This window comes from Rhinolophus sinicus, linkage group LG01, assembly GCF_036562045.2.
Source record: "Rhinolophus sinicus isolate RSC01 linkage group LG01, ASM3656204v1, whole genome shotgun sequence".
Lineage (NCBI taxonomy): Eukaryota > Metazoa > Chordata > Mammalia > Chiroptera > Rhinolophidae > Rhinolophus > Rhinolophus sinicus.
The window spans coordinates 147,416,136-147,441,601 of NC_133751.1; the positions used below are offsets into that span (position 1 = coordinate 147,416,136).

General features: G+C 35.7%; 1 protein-coding gene and 1 pseudogene across 2 annotated transcripts in view; both read right to left on the reverse strand.

Annotated features, from left to right (window-relative positions):
- LY75 (lymphocyte antigen 75) overlaps positions 1-25,466 on the reverse strand; it is a 110,339-nt gene that overhangs the window by 30,040 nt on the left and 54,833 nt on the right. The window contains exons 27-35 of one of the 2 annotated variants that reach the window (XM_019727249.2): positions 25,097-25,264; positions 23,787-23,903; positions 20,414-20,608; positions 17,942-18,168; positions 16,358-16,526; positions 12,541-12,690; positions 9,380-9,502; positions 7,766-7,933; positions 4,125-5,968 (exon numbers count right to left, since the gene is read on the reverse strand). In XM_019727249.2, the coding sequence (XP_019582808.2) occupies positions 5,790-5,968; positions 7,766-7,933; positions 9,380-9,502; positions 12,541-12,690; positions 16,358-16,526; positions 17,942-18,168; positions 20,414-20,608; positions 23,787-23,903; positions 25,097-25,264 (1,496 nt within the window). In that variant the 3' untranslated portion in view covers positions 4,125-5,789. Of the gene's footprint in view, positions 1-4,124; positions 5,969-7,765; positions 7,934-9,379; positions 9,503-12,540; positions 12,691-16,357; positions 16,527-17,941; positions 18,169-20,413; positions 20,609-23,786; positions 23,904-25,096; positions 25,265-25,466 lie in introns of those variants that run through there. The other variant, XM_019727252.2, reaches the window with a different exon arrangement.
- On the reverse strand, positions 12,697-15,867 carry LOC109445242 (centrosomal protein of 57 kDa; annotated as a pseudogene).

A 25,466-nucleotide genomic window follows, 5' to 3' on the forward strand; every position in this document is an offset into this window, starting at 1 on the left:
AACTAACCAATGGGGTCTATGAGGAGAGTGGTAGAGTGTTAGAGGTGGTAGGGCCATCTTCATTTACTGATAAGGAAACTGAGGCCTAAAGAAGGGACGTGACTTATCCGTGGGCACAATGAATGCCAAAAAAACGGACCAGAGACTAGGTCTTCAGCTGGACTCTCCCACCCATTCCAGACTCAGCCCCTTTGCCAAAGTATCAAGATCTTGCTCAATTTATTTCCGTTATTCTTCTCAGACTATCAATAATGGGTTTACATATTAAACCGATATCCAAAGAGAATCCTTCCAAAGGTACACTATGTTTATATATTCAAACATTCTAATTTTGGATGCTTCTGTCTCAGTGAATAAACAAGTAATGAACAGTTCTATGCAATCATGCAATTGAAAAAGTTCTCTTCACCCCCACCTCAGGCACCAAAATATAATTTATCTACGTATGTGGATTACTTTGCATTAAGATAATTTTCAAATGATGGTTAGGTTTACAATAGAATTGGCATCCTAACAAATCAATTTAATTTAGGCAAATAACCCATTTCAACAGTGTTTTGTTCCTAAGTCACTGGAACTTCGGAAGGTATTTTTGCACACGTCCTCATTTTTTATATTAATATGACAAAATACACTACTTACTGCCTCTCCGTGGAACAATGTTCATTGAAGTCTCTCGTTACGATGTCCTACTTTCTAATCACACCTCACACCTTTTATTTTTCCATCTCTTTCACTCTAACTTACCTCCTCTTTGATCTCATTGCAGACTTCAGTCCCTTAACTTCATTTTCCCCAGGGTTTTATTTCTCCCTTCTCCACCCAGTCTGGATACCATGCCCTATTTTGTCCTCCGTTACATCCACCTTGCCAGCTCCGAGTCTGGGGTCTCTTCTTTGTTTTTTTCTTTTTAAAACTAAAATTGTTTTTCCAGCTTTATCGAGATATAATTCACATATAACATTGTGTAAGTTTAAGGTGTACAATATTGATTTTATACACTTATATATCACAAAATGATTACAACCATTAGCTAACGCTGTCATACCATCACATAATTACCTTTTTTTGTGTGTGTGTGGTGAGAACATTTAACATTTACTCTTAGCAACTTTCAAGTATATAATCAAGTATTGGTAGCTATAATCACCACGTTGTATATTAGACCCACAGAATTTATTCATTTTATAAATTAAAGTTTACATCCTTTGTCCAACATCTCCCATTCCCGACCCTCCCCACCCCACCAAACACCAGCTCCTGTTAACCACCATTCTACTCTTTGTTTCTAGGAGTTTGGTTCTTTTAGATCCCACATATGAGTGAGATCATCTAGTATTTCTCTTTCTACGTCTGTCTTATTTCATTTAGCATAATGCCCTCAAGGTTCATCTATGTTGTCACAAATGGCAATTTCCTTCTCTCCCATTGCTTAGTAATATTCCATTGTGTGTATATGTATAGATATATACATATACATATATATTATATCTACATATTATATCTCTCTATCTATCTATCTATCTATCTATCTATCTATCTATCTATCTATCTACAGAGTGTGCCAAAAAATGTATACACATTTTAAGAAAGGAAAATCTTGTATTAAAATTGCAATACTCAATATATACCAATAACACAAGATGAATACAAGCTATATGTATACATTTTTTGGCACCCCCAGTATCTATCTATCTATAGCTATATCTTTATATACTAAATATATATATGTAACCATCTTTATGTACTTTGGATATACACCCAGAAGTGGGATTGCTGGATCATATGGTAGTTCTATTTTTAATTTAATTTTTTAGGATGAGATCTTCTTTACAGTTTCCTTTTCCTCAACTTTATTGAAGTAACTGAGGACAAGTAGAGGAAATCTATCAATTCTCCTGATAGTTGTCACAAGTATATGGCATTTAATTTCATCTGAGTTCTGTATGCTTCTTATTTAATCCTCATTATTCTCTTCAAGCTGAGACCCCATTCACTACCCATCTTTCTCAGCAGAATACCTTACCTTTTACTCAACAAGAAAATGGGGCCTATCAGGTGATGACAAACATCTTCAAATACTTATCTGCTCTCTACGGTTCTTTCATGCAGGTGTTCTTCTTGTGGCCTCAGAGAAGAAGGCACTCTTCCCCCATCCCATGTTTTCATTTCTTCCCTTTTCAGCTTCTAAACTAATGAATCTCTTTCCCCTCTCCTTTGGGGAAAAAAACCTTCTTCAACCTTTATTCTCCCTGTACCTATAGCCCAATCCTTCACCTTCCCATTTGCACCATGCTTCTCAAATTCTCACATTCCCCATTTCCTAATTTCCTTTTTACTTTTCAGCTCACTTGCATGTGGATTCTGCAGCATTTCCGTTGGCTAAGATCACTAGTGTTTCCCTCATCCCTAGAGTTGTGTGGGGACAGAGCCCCAGAGAGCAGTTTCCAGGCTCTCGGCCTCACATGGAAAGGTGCTGGTTCGGGTAGTAGATGGCTGTCAGCTGTGGCTAGTTGGCCGTCAGCTGTAACCAGTGAGCCATTGGCCACTAATATAACTGCTGTGGCTACGCTAGCAGAAAATCGGGGCTAGCAAGAAGATGGTGGCTGGCAAGTGCGGATTGCAGTTAGCATGGTTGATTGCAGCTAGCAATTGGCAGAGTATGGCGGAGTGTGGATTGCGGATTCTGTGGCTCCTGCTTCCTGTGTCTCCAACCCAGCCGCCAGCAAGACTATAGAGGTATGATTCCCCCATCTATGGCTCCGTGGTTGTTCCTTTTTGGCTTCACTGTGTTCTGCGTTCTTATGTGGGGAGCGGGAGCGGAGACCCCGCCTGATACCCCACATAACAGAAGGCTATTGAGGAAGACCAGTAACAAGGCCAGTGCAAATAATGCAGGGAGAAAAAAAAAAGATAAAGGCCTGAACTAAGACAATTAACACGTTGCGTACGGCGGGGTTTAAATCCCTCGTGAAGATTCTTGTGACCCGTACGCAACGTGTTAATAATGGACATAGCCACTCTGTGAGAAGTCTGAGGTAAAACTAACAGAACTGTTGGATTACCGAAATGAGAAAGAGGATTTGAGAGTGACTTCTGAATTTCTAGCTTGGGAGATGTGGGGTACGGTGTCTTCGTATAAATTGAAAGAATGTAAGAAGAAAAACTGGTTGGGGAAATAGAAACAAGTTTCTAAAAATTTGCTTGTGATTAATTTAGCTTGGAAAAAAAGAGAAATACTTGTATACTACTTTTGTTGAGATGTAGATATTGTGAGAATGTTTTAATTTGGAATACACAGGGAATTAAAGGGAACTTTGTACAGATTATGAGGTCTTGTAGAAAAAAATGTCTTTAAGATTCAGTTAAAATTTGTCTTAAGGAAGATAAAGTAGTTGAACTAATAACAACTAGATCTTTGTTTCTGCAAGAGGGTGTTAGGATTAAATGAACTTAAGATAAAGGAATCTGAATTCCTAACTTTCCCTAGCATAATTTAGCGATAGGGTCAGTATTGGAGGTTACAACACTACAGCAGCCATTTATTTGCAAGGGAGAATTCCCAGGTAATTAAAGTGTCTTGCCTTAGAATCAGGGAGGGGAACACGCTGTGTGTTGGGGGGGGGGGGCGTGGAGAAGGGGGAAAAAAGGGTGGTCATTGGTACCACTTCCAATTTTGTCTGCGACACCTGATCATTATAATGTCTATTGGCTTGCTTTTGCCTCGTTTTGAGAGATCAATTTTGTTAGACCACATGTGTGGGTTGGGTTAGTTAGAGAAGACTAGAAAAGGCTGTCTTCCGTTCTTCTGAGACATCTGGTATAGGGGGAAAAAGGGAAGAGAATACAGTTCTGGTCATGGTGAGAAGGACTTTCATGGAGATCGTCTGGTGAGAGTTAGAAATACGAACCTGGAACTAGATATTTGAAGCATTGACTTAGAAGGGGGTTGATGAATGCCTTTGGGGGGGGGGGGGGAGGGAGGTAGTGGACAGGCTCTCCCGAGGGAAGCACACAGAATGAGAAGTAAGGGTACCGTAAATAGAATTTCTACTGATCTGATAGTTAAAAGAAGACACGCTGATTCGGAGCAATTTGAAAAAGGGACTAAAATCAAACATTCAGAAATGTAAGCATGATTATATTTATTCTTTAAAAATACACAAATTCTAAAGGTGCCGCTTTTATTTTACAATAGCTGGACATTATTTCTTGTCATACTATATGCCTAACATAGTAAAGCCCTACCTAGAGACATTTGTTTTCCAGCAAGCATCACCACTTTTACAGCATCACTACTACACACTCGTATAGCTGTATTTTTCTTCATTTCTTCGAAGAAAGCCTTAATGCCTAAAATTGTACAGGTCATAGGCCAAGAGAACTAGTCTACCGAATTTAATAAAAAATATTTCAGAACAACTATACTAAGTTTTAGACTATTCTAAAACTGTCTTAGAAAATTATTTACAAAGTTATCACAGTGTAAACATTCTAAACTTTAAAATAAATCTATGGATTTTTATACAAAAATATTCTAACGTACAAATATAAGTTAAAAACTGAATAAAACATTCACCATGTCCAGTGCAAGCTATTATTAAAAAATATATTCTAGGTGGTAAATTTATTTATTTATTTATTTATTTATTTATTTATTTATTTATTTATCTATTTATGGAGGGCACAGCTCACAGTGGCCCAGGAGGGGATCGAATGGCAACCTTAGTGCTACCAGCACCACCCTCTAGCCAACTGAGCTAACCCACCACCCGTAGGTGGTAAAATTTAAAGTGATAACCACAGAACAGTATTTCCTTAATCATTCATAATTTTAAACATTTTAGTAGTAATCACAAGGTTTAGAGTTTCATTGTAAAATTTTCATTTTTACAAATGCAAGATATACAGTTTCCTTCACAGACCCCTTCTCTTTGGCGCATGTAAAAAGGCAACAAAGTAATAAAGATTTCTTAGTCAAAAGTAGACATACCCTGTACAGTATATAAATCATAAAATTTTCAAAAATTCTTTGCAGATTCCCTTTAAAAAGGAAACAGGTATGATTTGTACATAAGAAAAGACAAAAGAAAAATCAATCTACAAATAATGTTCCCACACTTTAGAAGAATATTAAATACTAAATATTTAAAAGCCATTGTTTTATGAATAATTATGAACAGAACAAAACTTTTACATTTAATTTGGTATGAAATGTAATTCGGTATGAAATATATTTGTAATAGTGTAAGAAGCATCTTGCCAAGAGGCATCATTTTGTTGTGTAAAAATAAGCATGTCCCTCATTGCTTAAAATTTTCCCCCAAATGCTACAAGTGACTATTTTAAAACAATGTTGATATTATTTACAGTTGTGTTTTTACCTTGAGGTACTAATTTTGCATTTGGCCAGATGTTCATAAAAATTAAAAGGGAGATGTGTGGCCTTAATGTGTCAATTTAAATTTTCTAAGAGGTTTTGTTAAAATGCCATTAAAACACACATAGTCTAGTCACCAATCACATTCTTATATAGAAAACATGCATTAAAATTATTACCCTACAAACAATTTGGACTCTCGTTTCAGCTTCGGTTACTCTCCATTCTATTAAGTAGAGTTATATACATGGCTTTTTTTGTAGATAATTAAGCATGGAAACCGGAATAGCAACTAAACAACTACTTACGACTTCTACTTTGGAACATTGTAAATACTGACACTGGGAAAATTTCAAATGGCTCATTTTTCCTAAATCATTAGTGCAAGTTAGCAAACTTTTAGAAGAATTTAGTCATGGAATGAAGGAAGCATAATCTCATCTTCATTCACTCCTGGTTCATATCGAACTGAAGAGAATCCTGCCCAGTGAAAACGATTCCTTTGGAAGAGGAACCAAATTAGTCCGCTGATGAGAGCTAAGACACTTAGCACAGCAAATGTGATAGCTATTCCTCTGTAATCAGGGCCTAGAACAGGGAAAGGTTTAACATGAGAGAATATAAAAGTGATCATTATTGACTGTATACATTCAGCTGTGTGTCACATATGTAAACCCTTCATAAATTAGATACAATAAGCTCCTGATTGTTTCATAGCATGAATACAGAATTCAAACTCATCAAACATTTAAGTGCTTCTTGTCATTTTCAACTGTTTTCCTTTTTATTCAAATTCTCTTCATTGCTACAGCAATTTTCTTCCAAAGACATTCGAGCACTAGCATTATTCTCACTTTTCCTTCCCATCACCCTTTTGAGAATATCACTCTCAGTATATTACCTTGCTTTGACAGCAAATTGTTAAGAGCTGTAAATTTTTGTGTTTAACCTACCAAGAGCCAAATAAAATATCATTTGCTTTAAAATGATTTAAGCTTTTAGGATGACCTCATTTAGTTCCTAGCTTTTCAGTTTCAAATGCAGTCCCAGGCCCCTTCTCTGCATACTGCCGAGATGGACTCATTCTGTCCAATGCCTTTAATAGCATCTCTGTGCTAACCTCCCTTCTCTCTCATACATCCAACAGCATATTATGCATTCCATATGGAAATACGGACAGTTAAAAATGGCCCAAACAGAATTCTAGGTTTACACGACCCTAACATTGCTCCCACCACCCCCCAAAACCTGCCAGTCGTTTTCTATTCCACTCAGAATACAACCTGAACTCCCGACCATTGCTTCCGGAGCCTGAAGTGTCTGTCACTGGCCTACCTCCCAGCTCTTCCCTGAACACCCATCAGGCTCGTTCTGCCTTAGGCTCTTTGCTGCAACTGGTACCTATGTCCAGTGAGCTTCTTCCCCGGATGTTTGCTTGGCCAGCCTTTCAGATCTCAGCTTCAAAGTCTCCTGCTCTTAGCCGTCTTCCCTGATAACCCAGAGTAGCCATCCCCCTGATCTCGATCACAGAGTTTATGACTATTTGAAATTTCCCCTTTTAAAAATGGACATGCTTGGTTATTATCTGTCTTCCTCTACCAGATTGTAAATCCTGTGAGAAAGTGTGTTTTATGTGTCTTTTTCACAGGTGTACCCCAACACATAGAACACGGCATGACGTACAGTAGACACTCAAAATATTTGCTGAGTCAATGCACGATTATGTAGATACTGATAACCTAGAATTGGGGTTTTATCTTTAATATTTGTGCACCAAAATAGACATTTTTATCCTAGATCTTCAAAAATGTTGCTGTGGAAAATTTAGAGATCTTTCTCTAGAAATGAACTTATGAAGATAAGATTTTTACGGTTATTTTATATATCAACGCATGATGAAAGATGAATTCAAATCATGATTTCCTAGATACCCAGGGCATTTTAAGTAATTACATCCAGTTTTACAATGTTGTTAAGTTATTCATGAGTTTTAAGCAAATGAAGAGAAAGGAAGCAAACTAACTGTAGAGCCAGACCTTTGAGCTTTTACATATTCAAACTATAGAATAAAATACACCTTAAGAACATTTTCAAAGAAATGATCTTAATACTCTGGCAGCTTCCATTTTTCTTAGGAAGGAATTGTACAAAGTTTAGGTTGTTTATAGTTTCCTCTGGAAGTCCTAGGCATCTTGTGCATTTCCTGTCTCTTGTAATCTATTTTTCCGAGGGAAAGAATCTCCATGACTCAATGATACTTTTTGATATACATTAAGGACTAAATACTTCAGGATCAAATACAAAACTTTGCATATTACTGAATTGTACATTTATGTCCTAACCTGGTCTGCAAAAATGTTCCCTAAGGACAGGTTACATACTTACCCAGAGGAACTTTGCAGACAACTCTTCCATAGCCACGTGAACATTCAACTTTTATCCACGTTTCATTTGAAGCTAACAAAATGCTACATTTTCCACCATCACTCTTACGTTTATTTGCCCATTTGGCAAATGTCACTTTTGATCCATCTAACCAATTCCAAGACTGATCTAAAGAAAGAAATTAAATAGATGTTTATTGCCATGAGATTACTAAGGTAAAAAGGCATGCAGCTCATACAACTCTGTCACTAAAATGAAATTTATTCAAAGGGAAAAAATTTAAAAATTAGTCTATCAGTTGCACTTGTCACAGTTCAAGTGCTCAATAGCCATATGTGGCTAGTGACTAGTGTATTGGACAGCATGGACACAGAACAATTTCATCTTTGCAGCAAGTTCTATTAAACAATACTGACACAGAACGTCGTGTTTTGATTAAAGTGCAGAATTCTTACATATTTATTGTGTGAGAGACAGATTGCTAAAGACCTATATCCCCTCCCTCTCCCGCTCCAATTAAAAAGCTCCTATCATTGAAGGTATGCTAGTGGGGAAGGAACGGTCCATCAGGGTCCTCCCCACCATGACTCCATTTTTGTTTTCCAGCTGAGATAGCACCACCTTGTGGTGATAGCATAAACACAATTTACAATTCATTTAGACAGTTAACTTTGAACCCATTCGCTTTTTGACAAGTATTTAATATTTTGGAATTCACATTTATTTTAATTATTTAGAATTCAACTTTGCATAAAATGTTAAACAGATTTCCTATTATTCTATCAAATTTGTACTCTGAATTCATTCTTTATCAATTCCAAGTTCACTCAAACCCTGTAGCTACCGTGTTTCGCCAAAAATAAGACCTAGCCAGACAATTAGCTCTACTGCATCTTTTGGAGCAAAAATTAACATAAGACTCGGTATTATATTATATTAGACCTGGTCTTATATTATAATAAAATAAGACCGGGTCTTATATTAATTTTTGCTTCAAAAGACGCATTAGAGCTGATTGTCTGGCTAGGTCTTATTTTTGGAGAAACACGGTACTATTCCTTATTTAAAAATTCTTCCACAGATCGTTTTGAACTAATTCTCTGTAATTTTACTAAACTGTTTTGAAAGAAAGATCACCATTCAGATTTAATTTTGCTTTATGGTAAAAATGTTCTAAGAGGAAAGGGAACAAGAAGAAGAAAACTTTCTGAATAACAGAGTTATAAACTGGAAAACATGGGGTGATAGACATGAGAACTCTAAGGGAAGTAAGTGAGGGAATGAATCCTTGTAGGGGTGCAGGGACACAGATATTGCTGTAGAAGAAAAAAAAATATCCTGTTGATCTTAAGCCTCTAGAACAACTCCAGGTGATGTCAACTGATTCTCTATTTCTTTAGTGTTTTCCATCACTTACTAGTTTTCCATCATTACTAGGAAGTCACTCCCTTATTCATTAGGAATTTATAAGCCTCCCAAACAGCCAGCAGACCTAGCTTATTCATCAATAAGAAGCATGTGAATCAGCCACCACTTGACATTCTTTAGCAAGACTGACTTGGTATTTAAACAAGTTAGAACCCTGAGTACAGAACACATACTGATGTCACTTACCGGCAGCCTGTTGAGATAACCCAAGCCAAACTCTCATGGTAATATTATTATGTTCCCTCATCAGTCTGCTCACAAATTTATTCTCATCTTCATCCTCTATAGTAACAATAACTGCAGAATCATCTGTTGAAGGAAAACAACCCCCAAACTAATTAGTTTCATGCAAACTAGTAGTTTATTCTCAACCACCCATTCAGAAAAAACAAAAAAACAAAAACAACTATCATGATCAAGATCATTGAGAAATTCAAACTTTACGCAGAGAATGTTTTTAAAATCTGGTATCTGTCAGATTTTTAAAAGTATAGCATTAATAGCTTTGTAAAAAAAGTGAGAAATGTTTCTAGATTGAAACTTTGCACTTAGAAATTTTACGTTCCTTCAAAATGTTTACCTGGTAATCTTTTTTGATCTTGGAACTGCCTAACCAGTAAGACCTTTGTGTATCAACAGCTAATGATGAGCAATGGGGTATGTGATGGTATAAAGAAGTGTTTCCTTATAGATTTTAAGCACTCTTTCCTCAACAGCCGTTTCTGTATAAATTTGCTTCTGTTAAAATGAAAATTAAAGCAAATAGGTTTGGGATATCGGAGAGCATTAGCCTTCCCTTCTTCTTTTTTTTTTTTTAATTTTTTTTTGGGGGGGAGGGGAATAGGACTTTATTGAGGAACAGTGTGTACTTCCAGGACTTTTTCCTTTTTTCCAAGTGAAATTGTTGTCTTTCAATCTTAGTTGTGGAGGGTGCCATTCAGCTTCAAGTTGTTGTCCTTTCAGTCTTAGTTGTGGAGGGCGCAGCTCACCTCTAGATCCAGTTGCCGTTGCTAGTTGCAGGGGGCACAGCCCACCATCCCTTGCGGGAGTTGAACCGGCAACCTTGTGGTTGAGAGGATGCGCTCCAACCAACTGAGCCATCCAGGAGCTCAGTGGCAGCTCAGCTCAAGGTGCCATGTTCAATCTTAGTTGCAGGGGGCTGTGCCCACCATCCCTTGTGGGACTTGAGGAATTGAACTGGCAAACTTGTGGTTGAGAGCCCACTGGCCCATGTGGGAATCGAACCGGCAGCCTTCGGAGTTAGGAGCATAGAGCTCTAATCGCCTGAGCCACCGGGTCGACCCCTAGCCTTCTTTTAATATTATTTGATATGTAAAGGCACTGGTCATGCCCATTGTAAGTTCCTAATTGTATGGAATTGAAACAGTGAGTATTCCTGAAGTTTGATAGGTCACCCTAAATCCATAAAAAAAAAATGGTGCTATCACCAGCAAAGGTATGGAATTATTAAGCTAATAACTAAACTTGGAAATCAATCCTAAATGGAATCAAATAATCTTCAGCAGCAATAAGTCTGTCCATATTTGAGCTTTTGTGGTGGGGGGATTTAACGAAGGGCAAAGGAAAGCCTTTATTCCTTTATAGATCACCACAGTGTGCAGGCAGGTACTTTATATGTTATCTTTTTAAATATTATATCACATAATCCTGTAGAGGAGGTTTTATTACTATTTTACAGAAGAGGAAACTGAGGCTCAAGGAGATTAAGTAAATTGGTTAGGTTTACACAGCTAGCCAATTATAGAATTAGAAAGTCAATCTCAATCTTTGTAATAATATGAATAATAATGTTATTTGCAGGGCACTGTGCTACATTTGCATGCATTCTCTCATTTATTCATTAACTACAACAATCCAACCTTTACCCCTTTACCCAACTTTGAAGTAAGTACGATGGTTGACGCTTGAACATGGGTTCAAACTACGTAGGTCCACTTATATACAGATTTTTTTTCAATATACAGTTGGTTCTCCATATCCCTGGGTTTAGCATTCACAGATTCAACCAATTTCAGATCAAAAACAGTATTTTCCATCCACAGTTGAGAAACCATGCATACAGAGGGCCAACTGTATGCACTGGTTCTATCCCACCATATATAAGCATCTGAGCATCTGTGAACTTTGGTATCCATGGGGGGCCTAGAACCATTCACCCTTGGATACTAAGGAAAGTCTGTAGTTAAATTTTGGGGGTGTCAAAAGTTATACATGGATTTTTGACTGTATGGGTGTCAGTGCCCCTAACCTTCTCATTGTTCAAAGGTCAACTGTATTTTTGTTCTTCTTGTTTTCAGATGAGAAAAGAGAAATAATTATGTAACTTCTACAATATCCCTCAGCTATAAGTATGAGAGTTGGGATTTGAACCCAGACCTATTTGCCTCCAGGCTTAGGTGTTTAATCCCCACAATAGAATGACAATAAACCTTTCTATTTTCTCCTTTAGAAGCAAGAAGCTTCTGACTGCCAGAACATATAGATAGCTCACAATAGTTTCCATCGTGTGTGTGTGTGTGTGACACACACATACATATAACACAGAACAGTTCCCACACAAGAGTTCCCACCATGTAGTAATAAGGAGATTTAAAAATCTCCACAATACTTAGCAAAATAAATGAGATAAATGCCAGCTGCCTCGCTAAATTGCTACCTAAGGATGCAGGTCTCTGAATTACTCGAGGTGGTCTCCTGGAAGTCATTTCACATTTACTATTGGCTAAAATTTATCATGGGAGAGAGTCAATCATTGCCACTCTTTCTAAAATAGTTAAATTTGATCCCTTATGGTGTTCAGACAATGTAAGCCATTCCGATTGCAGAATGGATAAACAAACCATGCTTCTTTGATTTGTTACCCTGGTCAGGCTAAGTTTACTTATTAATAACTAAGTAATGGAAAATATGCAATTTTGTATTTACTACTTAACCAACTTTACAAAAAAATTTACCTCTTAATCCCTTCATCTAAGCATATCCAGCTATATTTAAAACCACTTCACTTGTCAGTATTTTCACAAAACAGTTCACTTAGCAATTTTTATGCTACTTCTTCCCACTTACTTTCATTTTTCATATACTTATTGACCTTTTTAAATGGCTATTCCAATATTCCATTGAACTCATATATCATAAAATACTTGACCACTTCCTCACCACATTTAGGTTATAATGGGCATTATTTAGGTTATAACGCTATTATCAATAGTGAGTGCTTTAAAGATATTTTCAAAAATATAAACATTGTTTCAAAATATTTCCTTATGAATAATTTCAATGATTAAATTATCGAGTCAAAGAAAAATCAACAAATTTTAACTCACCAACTTCTGAACAAAACTGTTTGGCTTCTGAGAAACTATGCAATGCTTGGTTAGCCGTGTAACAGTGGCCATTGTACTGGATCCACTGTGATCCGTTCCCTTTTGTTCTTGGACATCTCGATGAGGTTGTGTGAGAAGACATCTCTTTAGCTATAAAAATGTGAGAGATAACTGTAAAAGTGCACAGAAAAAAATGACTGACTTTTAAAAATCTCATGAAATGCCCCTATTTGGAACTGTGGCTTCTGTGGGTAAGAAGCATTCAATTCAATGGACACATCAGAGAAAGCCACAGCCCATACTCCAAGAGTATATACCTTCTAAGTAGCTTTTTGGAATACTATTTTTAAAACTTAGAAGACAGAGGAAAGTACTTAGCCCTCTCAGATGGATTTAGACTAAAGTAAAAACAATTGGAAAGGCAGAATAGAAAAAAGACACAAAGACAGGCTAGGCAGACTTGAACCTACTTTGAAATAATAATTAAAATTCTTTTTCTTTAGATTCCTTTTTAGTTTTGATAATATAAACCTAATTTCGCCTTGCCATATACAGAACTACTTTGAAAAATCATAATCACAAGTGAAAATTTGGTAGTATGTTTACAAAGTGCAATATATCAGCAAAGCAAAATCTGTCTCAGACAAACAAACAAAAAGAGTAGGTATGGCTTTTCAGCTCTTAAAATTCCCCTGGTTTCCATTTAAACTGTTTAATTTTTAATTGTGCTGTATAACACCAGAGCTTGTGTAACGAAGCTGGCACCTCTTAATACCCATTATTAATTCCAACAGAAGAGAGTATCAGAACTGGAAAGGAAATTGTCAACATCCTATTGGTGAGGTACAGATTATTTGAATCAAATATCTGACCTGGTCTGGTCAGTAATCTCAATGCAAACAATTGCTTTGTACACAGTATGTATGGTTTGTATGTCCTCCGCTTACTGAAGGCTTTCCCTGCTTTTCTCTCTACTGCATCTCAATTTGGTAGAGTTCTTATGTGTGGTTCCTGTGACTCCAAAAGAATGGCTGCTGCCATTTCCTTCTTCATCAAAGGGCTTTCTGATGGCTCTTAATTCCTTCTGCTTCTCTATCTTCTGTTTCTCCAGCTGGGCTTGATCGTCTTTGAACTTTGCTTAATTGATTGGCTTTTGCCTCCATTCTTTCCACTCATGCCCTTGTTTGAGCTGTAAGTCTTCCTTCAGTCTGACAGTTGATAACTCCTGGATAAGTTTCCTAGCGACTGATGATCAAAGCTCATTTGCAAATTCATTTGTCAAGTCTGTGAGACTTGTGACACCTTTTCATTAATGCTGGAGGGAGAGGTTTCTAGCAAGTTCTTGCTTTTACCACCTTGCGAAAACAGCTGCTTTCCCAAAAATACACGGCTGACAACTCCAACGTTGCACAAAGCAATGATGTGGGTTGCTTCATTAGGTGCCAAGCATGTTGAACATTGGCTACCAATGCATGGCTAGGCCTGGGGGACTTTTCTGAATGGCTTGGCTTTTTAAGAAAATTCTTCTTATACTGGGAAAATATGGAAATCCCATATCTTTAAAGTGTATTTGTTTCTAATCCAGTCTGCAACTGGGCTGTTTTAGGCTGCATACATTTTCTTTCTTTACTGCTATTCATGGAGTTATGCTTCCAACTCTTGCATTTTTTTTTTTTTTCTGCAAGGGCCAGCATTACGCTGTTTGTTCTATTCCTGTTTAAGAAGAGTCAGGTTTTTGTTTTGTTTTTTAATTGTGGTAAAATAACATAAAATTTACCATCAAAACTATTTTTAAGTACATAGTTCAGTGGTATTAAGTACATTCACATTATTAGGCAATTATCATCACCATCCATCTCCAGAACGTTTTCATCTTACAAAATGGAAACTTTGTACCCATTAAATAACAACTCCCCATTCCTACCTGCCAACCCCTGGCAACTACCATTCTGCTTACTGTCTCTATGAATTTGACAACTCTAGATAACTCCTAAAAGTGGAATCACACAGTATTTGTCCTTTTGTGACTGACTTATTTCACTTAGCATAATGTCTTCAAGGTTCATCCATGTTGTATTATTTGTCAGAATGTCCTTCCATTTTAAGGCTAATAATATCCATAGTATGTATATATCACATTTTGCTTATCCATTCATCAATCAATGGACACTTTGCTTGCTTCCACTTTTTGGCTATTGTGAACAATGCTGCTATGAACATAGTTCTACAAATATCTGTTCGAATCCTTGGTTTCACTTCTTTTGGTTATACACCCAGAAGTGTAATTGCTGGATCATATGGTAATGCTAGGTTAAATTTTTTGAGGAATCACCATACTGTTTCCTACAGTGGCCACACACCATTTTATATTCCCACAGGTAATGTATAAGGGTTCCAATTTCTCTACATCCTCACTAACACTTGTGATTTTCTTTCTTTTTTTGAAGATCCAGTTTTTAAGTTGGCTCTTGTGTTACTTTCCCAGGGCTGCCATAACAAATTACTATAAACTTGATGGCTTAAAACACAGAAATTTATTTTCTTACAGTTCTGGAAGCTAGAAGTCTGAAAATAAGGTGTCAAAATGTTGGTTCTTTCTGGAGATTCTGAGGAAGAACCTGTTTTGTACCTGTCTCCGAGCTTCTGGTGGCTACTGTCAATCCTTGGCTTTTGGCTGCATCACTGCAATCTCTGCCTTTGTCATCAGATGGACTTCTGTTTGTCTGTGTCTGTCCTCTAACAAGGACCATCACTGGAATTAGGGCCCGTCCTAATTAAGTATGATCTCCTCTCAACTAATTACATCTGCAAATACTATTTCTAAATAAGGTCACATTCTGAGGTAGACATGAATTTTGGGTACACTATTCAACCCAGTACAGTACTGAATTTGTGTTTGATTTTGTTGTCATTCTCCTTCATCCTGTAAAGTCTGTTTCTCTAACACAGATGTCCTCTCCATTTCTGCATGCCTTATCCTATATCTCATGTATTCTATATTTTTCCTGAAAGATTACACTTATCTTCTGTTCCTAACAACTGAGATGTCAGTTCTTGATTGTGCCTTTATTCCTCATTCTTTATATCATTCTCCCTTTCTTGTATTCACTTGTTTCTCAAGATAAGATTTTCACATTTTCTTCTGCCTGACTCTGTTCAGTTCCAACTGTTGCATCTTCTCTTGAGGATTCTTCAGAGCAGAAAACAGGACACACACTGAGACTCAGAAGTTTCAGAGACCAACACCATCATCATCTCTTGGCCTGTCCTAAATGCCTCTGCAGCTCCTGGATGGTTGAGGTCCTCGTACTTTCCCTCAAGGTTCATGCTCTACCACCAGGGGTGACCCCAAGTCCAGCCCCTGCTGGAAGCAGCTCCTCCCTTAGATTTTCAGGATCATATAAGTTTGGAAAATACATAGTTACACAAAGTTAAACAGACCTCTTTACTACAGAAACTCTCAGAGCCATCAATATGGTAGGTCCCTGGAGGCATTTCCCAAATTTACATGGTATGGAACGCTTTTTAAAAAGGAGCATCTCAATCTTTGAAAACAGTGCTAAATGAAATTAAAATTCACAAATTCCAAAGTAAAACTTACCTAGTGATAGAACAACTGAGAAAGTCTTTGGGAACAAATTCCCTAAATGGGTATATTGTATTTATTTCTCTTCACAAAGTATCAAAATTATTTTTATAGGATTTGTGAATAAAACTTATTTAGAAATCTATAAAAATTCCTTTGAGTACTTAATTAAATGCATAAAACAAACGTCATATTTTAATAAATATACAGTTATTCGAAATCAAGTCTTACATTTTGTAGGTTTATAACAAATAGCACCATCCTTAACAGACTTGCAGTTTTCATGGTTCCAAGTTCCTTTTGGATCCAAAAGAACACAATTTCCAACAGATTTTTTTTCTTTCAATGGGATGTAGTCAAAAGCACTGCCATCAGACCATTCAAAATTTGATTCACTCCCCTGTTTTAAGAATAACAGAGATAACCTGAATCCAGATGTATGACTTCAAAAAGAACATAAACAAGAACACACATACTTTAAGAAATATTGGAATGGAGTGTTAATTATTTGCTTATAAGTATTGTAGGTCCAGATCTATTTATAAAATTGGGAATTTACTTTTGATGCATTAATTTGAGACAATTGCTCTGGCACAATTTAAGTAGGATTTTAAATCTAGAAACAGAGTTACTCTACAGAGTACAGGAACTCTGTCTCTAGATTTATTCTTTTTAATGATGGGTTTATATAACACTTGAAATTAAATGATGTGCAAATGGCTTCCTTTTGTCTCAATTACAGATTTACAATCCTAACCTTGATATTAGTCTTGATATTAGTTTTTTTTTTTTTTTTTTTTAATGTTGTATAGCTTTGTGGTTTGTGTCTCTGGCTACATTTTTTCATATTACAGAAGCCATCAAGCAGCAGGGGCTGGAAGAGGAAAATACTTCCCAAGAAACTCATATGGGACGATCAGTTTTGATTTTTCCTTGATTCTATAATCCTAATTTGCCATCCTTTCTTTTATGTTTCCCTCTTTGTTCTAAAGATTATTTAGAGGTGGACAGTTAGCTCAGTTGGTTAGAGTGTGGTGCTAATAACACCAAGGTTGCTGGTTCAGTTCCCGTATGGGCCACTGTGAGCTGTGCCCTCCTTAAAAAAATAAATAAAAAAATAAAGATTATTTAAATTAGACCTTCACGTCTATTTTTTGTATACTAGCCATTATTATAGGTACATGAATATAGTAATTAATAGGCTTCAAATAGTGGCACAAAAGACGTGTTTACCAGCAGAGTATCCTCAAATAGTGCCAATTTCTAAGGGGAAAATGGGAAGAAAATACATATTAGTCCTAACGTTAAAAATTTTACATGGCACCGTATATAAATTTTTATGCTAATCTCCAATATAATCCTATATTAAGGAAAATATGATCACTCCAATTTTACACATGAAGAAGTAAACTTGCAAATTAAATAACTTGCTCATGATCACCCATCATGTAAATGGAAGACCCGCCATTTGTACTGGAACTCGGGTTTCTTTTCTCATCCTGTGCTATTTATTCCCTTTTCACAAGCTTTCCAATTGGTCTGCCCCAAATAGGTTTCAGAAGTGGTGCTGCAATATTAACTCACTGGGCCCTGGCAGTGTTTAGGGCAGCTGCAGTCCTGGCCATTTGCTTTAGTTCACTCAACAAATACAATTTTCTATTTGTTCTGTGTTGTGAAAAGATAAGGAAGCACAATGCTATGCAAATTGAGTCCTAGGACTTAATCTGAAGTTATACTTTGAATTGATAGTTTATACTCAAATTTCCAAACTTCTAACATGTTTGGAAATTTTCTGGAAAACAAAAGAATACTTACATCATGACTTGAAAGACCAACCCACAGTGGAAATCCATCACGCTTTACGATATCTTCCAGAAAGAGCTGGCCATTTTGGTCATGAACACTTGCCAAATGACCTCCACTTTGAGAACACATGTTTAATGCTTCATACCATGTTACTTTTTCTTGAATAACATTATAAATACCATCTTCATATGGAATAAACTGTGGCAGAGTCGTATTAAATTCTTCCTTGTAGTCAACTATAATTTTTAAATTAAGTGTTATTGATTAAATTTAAATTATTTAAAATACATATTTTGGGTAAGATTGGTCATGCAATCACTTCAAAAGTTAAATGAAACTGGGTTTCTTATTTAGAAGGGAGGTCAATGCATACTTTATTTGTCTTATTGCTATGGCAAATATAACAGGCTCTTAAATATTACAGTTTTCTAGTTGATTAAAAAAAGGCATAAAGGTTGTCTTTCATTTAGGGAGCTCACATAATAGCTGGGGACAGAAAACAACAACACCTGAAATGAAGGCAAAACAATTACCCACTAGAATACAAGGTCGGACAATTAATTTCGTGAACATGCCACCATGCGCTATGTGTGACTAACTAGAGAATGAGAGATTCATCTGAGGGTATTAGAAAGCTAGCTTGACAAATTAGGTCTCCAGAGGTTAGGATAGGGGGAATTAGGACTAAAAAGAAATAAGGTAACCAGAAAGCAAGCTAAAAAACAAACAAACAAACAACAACAAAACCACAATGGTGAGGATATTTCAAAGGGACACCGGAGTCAAGTGAAAGATCTCCTAATGGTGAAAGCTGGAACAATTTGAGCAACATATTAACTAATATAGTATATTGGATTGTAACCCAAGTATAAAATAAATAACCATGAGCCCATACTGAATAAATTTTAAAATGGAGGAGAACAGAGAAGTCTCCTGTGCAGTAGGATTCCAAATAATTTGTATAGATACTCCCCTCTCAGGAAGGTGGAGAATAGCTCTCCACTCCTTAAGTGTGGACTGAGTAGAGTGACTTCCTTACAAGGAATACAGTATGGAAAGGGGGAAAAAAGAGTAATTTTGAAGTGGAGAACGCTGGGAAATATTACCTAGAGCCAGTTGCTCAAGGTTAAAATCAATAGCGATGTCATGTTGATAGCATATACCCTCATATAATGTGATGAGAACGACACTTCTGTGTTTTTTCCCTAAACCTCAAACCCAAAACCCCTATTTAATCATGAGAAAAACACCAGCCAACCAAAATTGAGGGACATTCTATCAAATACATGACCAGTGCTCCTCAAAACGGCCAAGGTCATCAAAAGCAAGAAAAGTCTGAGAAACTGTCATAACCAAGAGGAACCTAAGGAGACAGGAGGACTAAATGTAACATGGTATCCTGGATGGAGTCCTGAACAGAAAAAGATTATCAAGTATAAACTAAAGGAAAAACTAAGGAAATCTGAATAATATATGAACTTTGGTTAGTAATACTCTATCAGTTATTAGTTGTGACAAATGTACTATACAAATGTAAGATGTCCATAGGAGAAACTGGTTGAGGTACATACGGAAATTCTATGTACCATCTTTGCCACCGTTCTGTAAATCTACAACTACTTTAAAATGAAAAGCTTATTAAAGATGTAAAGAAAAATAGAAAGAAGGTGAAAGACTTCTTGACAGGGAATAAACATAAATAATGGTGCAAATAAGGACAGACATACACTGTACATGGGATAGTAAAGAGATCAGCCTGATAGAAAAATATCCTTACTGAGCCAAGAATGGGAAAAGAACTGGGGCTGGGAGAAAGCCTAAATTTTTAGAATAGACAGTGACTTCTAAAAACTCTCCAAAGCTTACATGGAATCAAATAATTGATAAGAGAAAATCCCTTACAAGGGAGACTGTTGATGGAAATGATGACTGTGACAGGCTCCATGTTAGTGAAGGGCTTAGAACAGAGTGGCCATAAAATCACGGTTTTTAAGCTGTGGAAAATTTAAAACTGACATACATTTAGACATAGATTTATTTAAGGAATCAGGCAAGGTTGAGAGACATTCAGTTTTAGCCAGGAATGTCAAAACTTTACCCACACACACTTTCATATTCATAAAAATCTTATTCATCCTTCAAGGCTCAACCAAGTTTTACCTCTTCCATGCATTACTTATTTTCATTGATCTCTTTTGACTTCCCAAGACATTTAAACCTGAACCAAATATTCTAAGACTCATCTACATAAAACAAGGATGAAGAAATTGATGCTGTCTCTCCAGCTACATTTTACTCCTTGAGATAAATACCATGACACCAGGGACGGTGTCTTTCTTTCCTCTGTAAACTCAGTAGCACCTCTCATAAGACTGAAGACAGAGGAAGCACTCAAAAAATACAATTGCAAGATTCCCACTAGTGGAGCCAGGCCTTATATGCTCTTTTCCTGGAGTGGAAACTCTATATTAGCGTACTTACCCATTTCAATTTTACAAACAAGAATGCTGTGCTGATGATAGTAATGTACTTCTTCAGCAGCATTCAAGGTTTGAATATCCCAGAAGCCATCAGTACTCAAACCAGCAAAAAACTGGCCATTTTTCACATCTGGTCTTCCTGCTCTCCAGTGCGTATATGACAGCGAAGTCTTATCAGACCACATAAGAGAGTTATCTAGAGAAGAAACAAATTTTTCCATGCTTAGAGATTAACTCAAGACTAGATTTATAATTATGAGGTAAATATTTCAAACTCAAGTTTTCTATTTTCTTTCCCACCTCCTAAAAAGATGTATCATTATATGCATCCCTCTAAAATATTTTATGATTATAACAGTAAATCATGCTTATTTTGAATTTGGAAAGTACAAATTATAAACATAAAAATTAAAATTCACTTATAATTCCACCATCCTACAATAACTTTACATTTTGTTATCTTTCATCAAATATTCATTTTTCCTACATGTACATTTAATTGCAATGAAAATGAATGTAACTATTTCACAGAAAATAATACATTATAAAAGTAGTGATAGAAACATCTTCTATAGACCTAAACCATGCACAATTGTGCGCATTTATGATTTTTGACAAGGATGCCAAGACAATTCAATGATGAATGAGTAGTTGCTGGGAGAACAAGTATCTACATGTGAAAAAAAAAAAAAATGAAGTTGGACCCTTTTTTTTCCTCCATATACAGAATTAACTAAAAATAGATCATAGACCTAAGTGTAAGAGCTAAAACTATAAAGCTCTTAGAAGAAAACATAAGAGGACATCTTTCCATGACCCTGGGGTAGGTAAAACCTTCTTAGATATGCACAAGTGATAAATAAAAAATAGATAAACGGGACTCATTAAAATGAAAAAGTTTTGTATTATAAATTATGCTGTCAAGGAAGTGATGGCAGAAAATATTTGCAAATCATTTATTTCACAAGGGACTTATATCCAAAATATATAAAGAATGCTTAGAATTCAACAATAAAAAAGATAATTTAAAAAATCCAAATAGAGATTTCTCCAAAGATGACACAAATTACCAATCAGGACAGGAAACAATGCATAAAAGCATTAATCATCAGGGAAATGAAATAAAAAATCTCAATGAGATATCACTTCATACCCACTTGGATGGCTATAATTAAAAAGACATAAAAACAAGTGTTGGCATAGATATGGAAAAATTGGAACTCTTAATGGAAAATGGTACAACAGCTTTGGAAAACAGTTTGTCAGTTCTCCAAAGGATTAAACAAAAGACCCAGCAATTGCACTCCGAGGTACATACCCAAGAGAAATGAAAATATATATCCACATAAAAACATGTACTACATGAATGTTCACAGCAGCATTATTCATAGTAACAAAAAAGTGAAAACAACCTAAATGCCCATCAAACTGTTGAACATATAAATAAAATGAGGTATATTCATACAATGGACTATTATTCAGCCATAGTCTAGAGTAGGCAATCCGTAGAGACAGAAAATAACTCAGTGGTTGCTGAGGTTTGGGAGAGGGGAGAGGGAATGAGGAGGGACTACTAAGAGGAGTGATAGTTGTAAAGCTTTCTGGCTACACTAAAAGCCATTAAATTGTATGTATACATTAAATGGCTGAATTACATGATATGTGGCTATATCAATAAAGACTGTGGAAAGACAAGTTACTAAGTCTATTAAAACTATGAATTGGTATGAAGAGTGATGTGATTATTACCAACGGATACCCCTTGTTGTTCTGGTTATTTCTACCTTCCACTGACTACCATCTCCCAGGCATCATATCTAACTAAACACCTGCCTGTAGCAATGACACACTAGCAATATTGTACTTATGATTTGGTCCTTGCTTGCTGCTTTGTATCACCTTGTGTCCCCAGGTCCCTCTTTCCCTCTCCCCGAATGCTAAAGTTACAATTTTCTGGCTAATACGATAGACAATGGTATATTTCTAAAATTGCTATTCAAAAGGGTCTGTTTTTCACTTGGTTTGAAGTATCTTTCAGTTGACATGTGGCTTCTCTTAGTAACTTCTATTCATGCCCTTACTTTTGAAAAGTCAGAACTTTCAAAAAAACCAAAACAAAATCCTTTGTATAGGTGGTATATACAGTTAAATATTATTTAAGTATATTGAAGTACTAAAACACAAACAAACCTATGCATGTAAATTAAGCCAGTCAGAATAAGGTTTAAACCAAATTTGCTGTTTGCTTGAGATATCTTTCTATATATTGCTCATATGTCTACTTATTTTAATAGAAATTTTGTTACTCATACATTTGATTTAAAAACTTAAGACGATTAAAAGCAAGTCTACAGATCTGAAAATACTTTTCAGGATGCAGGATACATTGTCAGTTGTTTCTGACAATACAATTAACAAAGTACATCAAGAGGGTACGATTAAAATCTCTACTTATATCCTGGGTTTGTTCTCCACTGCTCCATACGGGACCACCGTTTCCTCAGTCACTTTCAGATAGAGTCTGGGAACTTTCCACCTAGTTTTTCTCCATTTTTTCCCCCATTAACTCACCTGCAAGCCATAAACATTTAAGAAAAGGCTTTGCAACTCTAAGAAAGACAAGTTAGATCGCAAAGAGAAGGCTTTTTGTAAAATGTTCAGATTTGAGTAATTTAGCTTCTTTTCCTACCCTCTCTCTGGCTATCATTGTCCTGTGCCCCTTATTAAGCCCTGTTTTTGGGTAAATGTATGCTTTTGATGCTTTATGCCCACAGATGGTTTTCTTTTTTCCTATTTCTAAAACTTCTATGATTTTCAGGAGATCTTTAATTGAGCATCTTTTAAATTGGTCTTATCTCCCCTATTCTTAAAGTCTGTGTTTAAAAATTTTTTTATAGCAATTCTATCTTTGATATGTGGTATTTAGTCCTGATTCCAATATTCTATTGTCAGACTACACGGGTCATTTTCTTAATGTATGCCCAAACCAAGGCAATAAATCCAAAGGTACAACATTAGTACAAGTGTAATTCTGTTCTCACTCATCCCACATACATAGTACAGAAATAAAGTAAGTATTGGAGCTTTATATGGGAGTTCTATCATTTTTTAGTTAGTCTTGAACGGCTAGAAGGGAGAGTAGAGAAGGGAAATTATTTTCCACCATTTAACTCTAAGCTTAGTGGTAAAAGCATTTTAATGTCAAGAGCTGAAACTGTCTTGGCATTTGTATAAGTTATGTAAAGAGCATAATTATAATTTTGTATATTGATAAACATATACTTTGAAGAACTATACTTTCATAGCTTGATAAACAAGTAGTTTATAATGAAGTATGAATATAAATGCAGAAAATGTGCAGATTTACAACTTACTTTCATAAATGATACCTAACATGACCCATGAAGCCATATAATTGAGGTGCAGAAGTTGCTCAAGAACAAAGTTATTCTCTTTTTCATCTCGAATACTCAGAATATGTGATTTTTGATCTGTTAAAAGAAAAATAGTCAACAATTTTAAAAATTACTTACCTAGAACACTTTGTTTTGTTTGACAGATTTAGAAACTTTTATTTCCCAGCTTAATACACTCCCGAACTTAAACAATAATGAAAATAAGAAAAGCATGTCAATTAAAACAATCTCATTGTACTAAAATGAATAGGTTAATTAAAAAGTTTTTAAACATTTTGATGTTAAATTTGGTCTTATAGAAAAGTGATAAACTAGTAGCTGAGTAGAGAATTTAAAACATTGATTCACTTCACTTTTTCCCACTTAAAGCTTATTTTGCGTTGCTACAAATCCACCTGTAGTAATGAAGCATTGTCAAAGACTATAATCATTAAAACCTCTTGGATGGGCTAAAAGACAGATGTTCCTTTTCCTTAGAGATCACTCTTATATTAGGGTTAAAAATGTTTGGTATTTCCCAAAGTGTGTTCTTCAGGAAATTAACAGTTCTTCAGAAAAAGGCTACAAAAATAAAAATTTTGCAAATATTGGTTAAACTAATTAAACAAAGTTAAACTTAGTTTATTTATGCCAATATTTCTTAAAGTGTAGGCTAACGTACATGTGGTGTCCAACCAGAAGCGATGATGTAGCCTTTTCCTAAGGATCCTTTATGTAGAACATCTAGTGTTCTACACAGCACACTTTGGGGAATAACAGTTGGATACTTTCCAAAGGAACTTCCCAAAAAGTTCAGAGGCCTTGGATCCTCAGTGGAGCTCATATGAAATATCTGAAGCATCTGGAGAACTGAAAGTGTGAAATATGTACCTCTTTTAATCAGAGCTGCTGCTTTGTGGGGTTTCTACGCTTTCGACCACTCACACTAACCTAATTTTCACTTTGCCCACAGCCTAGCTTGGTTTAACATCCAGTTCTCCACTTTCTAGTGTCATTTCTTTTCCTTTCAAAGCACAACCCATTTTGTTTATACATGTAAAGATAGACTAGTTGTCTAATGGATGGCTGAAAAAAGAGGTAACTCCTATACTTTCCTTTTTTAACTAAACACAAATTTTAATATTTTGTCATTGGTAATGTAGAAATTAGGAGATGAACATTTTTGAGATCTAGTTACTAGTGATAATTAGAAATATTTATAACATACTCAGGTGAGATTTTTTTAAATGAGCATAGTGCAATATATAATGACCACATAATATACTTACTCAGTTTCTGGCACCTAGAATGAACATCATTTTGTGTTGTTGCCATATATATATTCTTTGCTATCATGAAGTTGTAGCAATAGTTCTGAAATGGTATCCATGGAGTATTTAAAACAGGAGATGGACATCGAATACTGGTAACTGGTTTGACCTCTCTTTCAGTCTCATCTAGAAAAAGAATTAACGATCTGAATATTAATTTCAGATATAAATATAAAATCCTGTTAGTAGTAATTAGACTTGATTTGTAGGAAATATTCAGGCAGCCAAGAAGTAATAGCCTGCTGAAGCTTGTCCTGTTTATACTCAAATATAATGTGACCTCTTAACTGGCTTTCTATAGGAAGAAATTATTTAACACAGTAATTTT